Source organism: Arachis stenosperma, chromosome 3 (genome assembly GCF_014773155.1).
Source record: "Arachis stenosperma cultivar V10309 chromosome 3, arast.V10309.gnm1.PFL2, whole genome shotgun sequence".
NCBI classification, from domain to species: Eukaryota; Viridiplantae; Streptophyta; class Magnoliopsida; order Fabales; family Fabaceae; genus Arachis; species Arachis stenosperma.
This window is the reverse complement of record NC_080379.1, coordinates 164,107,833-164,115,226: the sequence shown is the minus strand read 5'-3', so window position 1 is coordinate 164,115,226 and position 7,394 is coordinate 164,107,833. Positions and strand designations below refer to the sequence as shown.

Below are 7,394 nucleotides of genomic sequence, written 5' to 3'. Positions count from 1 at the left end.
ATATCATCATCCATAAGCCTAGGAAAGAAATATGTCAAGGGAAAAGGAAAACAAATCTGATCAGAAGAATACAAATTTTTAAAGAAGCATACTCCCATATTTTTAAGCGAAACAGGATCCTCAGAGCCGTGGCTATCTATAAGGGCGTGACTCGATTCCTTTTTCTGCGCCCATTAGCTTTCTGATGGAAGTATCTAGTGTTTTTGTCCCTAAACTGGATAGTATTACACATAAACAATTGTTGGCAATAGCTTTTTTCTTGGATGGAAATGACTTCATTGTTCTTCCAAAGATCTTTCTAAAGTTTATCCAGGAAGGGGTTGTGACCAAAAGATAACTTCTTATTAATGTTATCCATACGAAGAAGGATATGGTTCTTCTTTTGGATGATATGACCGAAGACTTCTTTATTCCAAATCTTTGTTTTTTCTGTAAACAAAGCTAGATTAAGGATAAGGTCTCCTTTTTTTATCTAAACTACTGTCTGCTAGTTCCTTGTAATTATCATGGAGAATCCAAGAAGCTAAGAACCTAAAAGGCTTCGCTTTTCCATAGTTGTTGTTTTGATTAAAGTCCAAAAGGAGAGGGAGATGATTTGAGTCTCGGAAGATGTTTAGCACCTGCATTGAAAAAAACATTAACAAATTCTACATTACAAATAAATCTATCAAGTCTGTATTTTGTGTTCCCCCGCTGCCAAGTAAAGGGTGGCCCGGTAAAACCCAAATCGCTGATACCATAATTAAGGATACAAGAATAAAATCTATTGCTATCTTGAGAGAGATTTGTACTTCTTTCCGTATCGTTTGATGATAAAATGGAATTAAAATCTCTCCCTAACCACCATGGTCCTAATATATAGGAGCTAATCTTTTCAGAGACTCCTATAAAGTCTTTCTATTGGCTGGTTGTGGGCTGCCATAAACAGGAGTGAGCCACCAGGTACTAGTTTGCTGGTAGCAAACCTTCATGTGGATGAATTAATTGTGAATATGCATAGGTTCAATTTTCCAGTAGAATTTTTTCCAGAGGTACCATATACCTCCCACAAATCCATTCGCCTCGTTTATGCACCACGAATTGAATCCCAACTTCTTAATAATATTTTTTGCTTTCGGTCCTAACACATGAGTTTCCAAAAGAATGCACAAGTTAGCTCTATATTTGAAAGAAAGATCTTTAACAATGGAAGGAAATTTTTTGGCAGTGGCTCCTCTACAATTCCAGATTAAGATATTCATAAAATAAAAGAGAAAATGGGTAGAACCCATCTTGATAAAGAGAGGACTCAACCCTCCATAGACTTTGGACTTGATAGAGATGGCTCCATATCTACTTTCTGTCCTGACAGCTCCATATCATCTATATCTGTAAAAAGATCTTCCTTTCTAGGATCAGGGAGTTTAGTTGGTGTCATAACTTCCTCTGGTCCCTTAGCTCCCCCACCCATGATAGAGGAAATAAGAGAGTTAGTGACGCTATCATTAATGCAAGCTACATTGTTGTACTCGCCATCTTGATGATTTTTGGCAATCTTTTTTGTTCAATTTGCTAAAACTTCACCAGTAGTCACTGTGGTCATTTTTGTTTTTCTCATTTTGAACTCTCCTTACATTACTTGTTGAAGGATCTGTGACTTGTGAATTAGCATTCACAAGGTGTATTTTATTTGATTGCTTGGGCTGACTTTGAATAGCCTGTTTCTTCTTACTGATTTCAGTGGGCCTTCCTTTTATATGTGAGGAGAAAGCCTTAGATTTTTGCTAATTTTTCTGGTGTTCCAGGTTTTTGGGTATAGAATCTGGGTGCTAATTTGATTTTTTCTTTCCATTTTTAGTCCCTTTATTACTATTGATATAATATTCTTGTTTCCCAGATGAGTTGCTATGATTTTTCTCCACGTAATCATCTGAATTAACCCCTTCTAAAGCTTGAAGTCTACTTAACTGAAATCTTTTCTTTTTTTCCATATGAGAATCTTTCATCTTCGACTTGTATCTTCTTTGATTTCTTTTTACTAGCATTCAAGGACCAAAAGGACTTTCCCCTTTAGGAAAAGACTATTACCTTTTTTGTTTCTAGAATCTTAATTACTCCCATCAATCTCCTGATTTACCTCCTTTGAAGATTCTACCCTAAAATTGTGTTCATGTTCCAACAACTCCTTTTCATTTTTGTCTGGGCTACAACCACCGCACTCTTGGTTACTCCGATCGACTTCTATGGCAGCAGCTACCACTTTTCTGATAAGATCTCCAATAATTTCATGACATTCTTCTACCTTATGGCCATATCGTCCACACTTAAAGTAAATTTTTGGTGGAGACTTTTGTATTCAAGCTTGAAGTCTTTACTAAGAGCTGAAATATATGGAATTAATTTTTTATTCAAATCAATTTTCACACATATCCGTACAAACTTGCCTCTAGAATGGATGGAAGTGAGTTCATCAACTTTGAGCATGGTACCCAAAGTTTTTTCAACTTTCCAGAGAAAATATTTGTTATAGAGTTCCACCAGAAGATTAGGGATCCGAATCCAAACAACAACCTTTTGGATATTTACTTCCTGGTATAAATATCGGTCTCCATCTCTGGATCAAGAGGTAGTGATATGCAATTATCCATGGCCCTTCAAACAAAATGTGGGAGTAATCTTCTTGGTTAAAGAATCTGACAAGAAAAAAAAATTCTCTTCCAAATCAATAACTCTGACCACATCTTTCTTTGTCCATCTTTTACTTATCCACCTTTTCATAGTTTGGAGATTAAGGTTCTTTTCAAGGGGTTTGACAATAAAAAATCTCTTCTATAGACGACACTAGTTCTCATATTCTTTTTAAAAGATGTATGTATTTATTTATAAAAAAATAAATAAACAAAAATTAAATTTAATATTTTAGAAGTACTGAGGTTATCTTTTTTATTTATTAAAAAATGAAAATTTATTTATTTATTTTTTTTAAAACATTATTGTAAAAAGCAAAAATCATAACAACAAATTAAAAGTACAGTCCCAAAATTTTACAATAAAATGCTAAATAAACAATAATTAAGTTTGTCTAAAAAAACAACAACAAAAACAAAAGATAGTTGAGTGATATTAACTCAAATGTAAGGTAAATGCAAGGAAGAGATCAAATTTGACTTCTCATAGTAACCATTATTTTTTTTTTTTTGGTGACTAATAACCATTATTATTTATGAATGCAAAAAATTATCCATTGAATTTTCGTGTATATTTATACGTCTTTCATATATATTTTTCAGTAGAATACTCAACTATCAAAATAACAAAATTAATTTTTTTCAATAACAGAATAATCAAACATTTCATTGAAAAAAAATCTGCCGTTGTTGTATTTTTGAATTTTTATTTATAATTTGATTATAAATATGAATTTAGTTTGATTATATTATTAATAAAATTTGGTTAAAAGTATAACTCTAGATTCATTATTTTGTATTCTTATATTGTAGCTAATTGCTAACTTATTTCTGATATCCATCCAATAATTAATTTTGGTACTTCCTTTAGCTTCACATGTTATAAAAGAGTAACCACATTAGTATGGAATGATGCATGAGTGTTTATGATTTGGCAGGGTTTAATTAGATTCGAATGCTCTCCTAAAAGGTTTTCGAATCTATTTTGACTCGATTCATATGAATAGATAAAATCAGTTTGATATAAAATCAGTATTTACACATTTATAAATTTTATATACTGAAGTAATAAAATTTTATTTTTAAAAATTAAATGGAACAAATATTATATCATATTTATATTAAAATAAATTATTTTAAAATAAAATAATATTATATAATATAAAAAATATTAATTAAAGTATAAAAATATAATGTGACATTACTAATTTTATTTTAAAATATATTTTTATTATGAAAAATAATTAATGCGACTCGAAAATAACACCAAACCAAAAAAATAAACTCTTGACAAAATATACTTTAAGTTCAGGCTAAATCTTAAACACCTATAAAATAAAATATATAAAAACGTAATCATTCTTTGGACATACTCAAGTCTAAACAAACTTTTCGAGATAAATCGATTTAAATTATTTGTAAACTGCGGACTTAAATATATGGTGATCGATTTTCACTATCTACGATTATATCAAACCAACCTTTGAAAGGTATCAGAGAACCAGATGAAAAGCAAAACGAAGTAGAAGAAGATGTTAGAGTGTTGTGAGAGTCATAGAGAATTTAGAATTTGAGAGAGAGAGAGAGAGTTCTAGAAATTAGGGTTACAGAAGTGATCTCTAAACTGAGATGTGATCTGCTATTTATGCATTGTGAGGGCTGTAACAAACTGATGCCAGCTCATCATATTCCTAACTACATTCCTAACTGATTGACAGTTCAGATAACAAAACTCAGATAACAGAATTGGTGCCAAACCACTAATTACTAACTGTCTATAGGTTACTCCTAACATCCTCCCTTAACCCGAGGGGTGCTGCTTTCCTGGTATATGATGAGCGGATAATTTATATGCTTTTTGGCATTGTTTTTAGGTAGTTTTTAGTATGATCTAGTTATTTTTTAGGGATGTTTTCATTAGTTTTTATGCTAAATTCACATTTCTGGACTTTATTATGAGTTTGTGTGTTTTTTTGTGATTTCAGGTATTTTCTGGCTGAAATTGAGGGACCTGAGCAAAACTCTGATAGGAGGCTGACAAAGGACTGCTAATGCTGTTGGAATCTGACCTCCCTGCACTCAAAATGGATTTTCTAGAGCTACAGAACTCCAAGTGGCGCGCTCTCAACGGCGTTGGAAAGTAGACATCCAGAGATTTCCAGCAATATATAATAGTCCATACTTTATTCGAGATTTGACGACGTAAACTGGCGCTCAACGCCAGTTCCATGCTGCATTCTGGAGTCAAACGCCAGAAACACGTCACGAACCAGAGTTGAACGCCCAAAACACGTTACAACTTGGCGTTCAACTCCAAGAGAAGCCTCAGCTCGTGGATAGTTCAAGCTCAGCCCAAATACACATCAAGTGGGCCCCGAAAGTGGATTTATGCATCAATTACTTACCTCTGTAAACCCTAGTAGCTAGTTTAGTATAAATAGAACTTTTTACTAGTTTATTAAAGATCTTGGATTGTATTATTCAATCTTTGGACGTTTAGTTCTTAGATCTGGGGGGCTGGCCATTCGGCCATGCCTGGACCTTTCACTTATGTATTTTCAACGGTGGAGTTTCTACACACATAGATTAAGGGTGTGGAGCTCTACTGTACCTCAAGTTTTAATGCAATTACTACTATCTTCTATCCAATTCGATTTATTTCTGTTCTAAGATATTCGTTGCACTTCAACTTGATGAATGTGATGATCCGTGACACTCATCATCATTCTCACCTATGAACGCGCGTGACTGACAACCACTTCCGTTCTACCTTAGACCGGGCGCATATCTCTTGGATTCCTTGATCAGAATCTTCGTGGTATAAGCTAGAATTGATGGCGGCATTCATGGGAATCCGAAAAGTCTAACCTTGTCTGTGGTATTCCGAGTAGGATTCCGGGATTGAATGACTGTGACGAGCTTCAAACTCCTGAAGGCTGGGCGTTAGTGACAGACGCAAAAGAATCACTGGATTCTATTCCAACCTGATTGAGAACCGACAGATGATTAGCCGTGCTGTCAGAGCATTTGGACCATTTTCACTGAGAGGATGGGATGTAGCCATTGACAACGGTGATGCCCTACATATAGCTTGCCATAGAAAGGAGTGATAAAAAACTGGAAGGAAGAAGTAGAAAAGCAAAGATTCAGAAGGAACACAGTACCTCCATACATCTATCTGAAATTTCCACCATTGAATTACATGAGTAACTTTATCTTTATTTTCTGTTTATTTTATTATCTTTATTTAAACCAATAATCTCTTAAATCTGTTAAATCCGCCTGACTGGGATTTACAAGATGACCATAGCTTACTTCATACCAACAATCTCTGTGGGATCGACCCTTACTCACGTAAGGTATTACTTGGACGACCCAGTGCACTTGCTGGTTAGTTGTGCGGAGTTGTGACTAAGTGTGATTCACGTTTGAGAGCGCTACCAAGTTTATTGGCGCCATTGTTGATTATCACAATTTCGTGCACCAGTATAGCCTCACTGAAATCCTCCCTTGAACTTATGGGAGGTCTTGGTATGTCTGTGGCAACTCAAAGCTTTGGTCTGAGACTGTGGAAAGCTGCCTATGACAATAGCTTAGTCAGTATATCCGCAAACTGATCTTGTGAGGGTATGTGAACTACATGAGCTAGTTGCTGCACTACTATGTTCCGTACAAAGTGTAGATCTATCTCAAAATATTTTGATCGACTGTGGAGAACTGGATTTCGGGTCATCAGTACTGTGCTTTGGTTGTCACAGAACATTGTAGGTGCTGGGCCAGGTGGTAAGCGCATCTCTAGTAGTAACTTTTGCAACCAAATTGTGTCTGTCATAGCATCAGCTAACGCCCAAAATTCAGCCTCCGTGCTGGACCTTGAGACTGTTCGCTGCTTCCTACTCGACCAGGTAACTAAATTCGTGCCAAGGAAAACACAATATCCTGATACGGACTTGCGACCATCAGTGTCTGTGGCCCAGTCAGAATCACTGAAAGCCATGATTCTTAGGGTGTCACTCTTGTGGATCTGTAACCCTAGATCAATTGTCCCATCCAGGTAGCGAAGAATCCGCTTAACTGCTTTCCAGTGCAGATCTGATGGAGCATGCATGTATTGGGACACCTTGCTGACAGAATAAGCAATCTCAGGTCTAGTAATGGTAGCATATTGAAGCCCCTACCACAGATCTGTATAATGAGAAATTTTTGAAGGGAGATCCCATGCTTACTGTGAGCTTGGGACTGTTGAGCATAGAAGTTGGCACTGGTTTGGCATCTGGTATGTTGGCTTTTCCTAGAAGCTCTTTGATGTATTTAGACTGTTTGAGAAGAAGGGAATCCGGCGAGTCCCTGACCACTTCAACCCCGAGAAAGAAGCTCATTTCTCCTAGATCTTTGAGGGTGAATACGGCATGCAACTGTTGAATTAAGCTTTCAATTTCAGTGGCACTGATGCCCGTGACGAGAATGTCATCTACATAGGCTAGGAGATAAGTGGTGGACATCGAGCAGGAACGCATGACAAACCCCAATTTGACGGTTTGTTTTGCATTGAATTTAGAGTATTTTGATAACCTTTTGTCACATTTAGCCTAGGAATTAGCATGGTTTTGTTATCTCTCCCATATTTGTGCTTAAGTGTAAAAACATACTTTTTAAGCCTTATTTTGATGAATTCCAGTTTTTCTCTTTGATTCCATAAGATGCCTTGATGTGTTTGCTAGTAATTCC

General features: G+C 35.6%; 1 protein-coding gene across 1 annotated transcript; it reads right to left on the bottom strand.

Annotated features, from left to right (window-relative positions):
- Window positions 1-6,246: 6,246 nt before the first annotated feature.
- On the bottom strand, window positions 6,247-7,168 carry LOC130967187 (uncharacterized mitochondrial protein AtMg00810-like). Its single transcript, XM_057892004.1, has 2 exons — window positions 6,893-7,168; window positions 6,247-6,840 (listed from the first exon to the last, which is right to left on the bottom strand). Exons 1-2 carry the CDS (start codon window positions 7,166-7,168, stop codon window positions 6,247-6,249), a joined length of 870 nt encoding a protein of 289 aa, XP_057747987.1.
- Window positions 7,169-7,394: the final 226 nt, after the last annotated feature.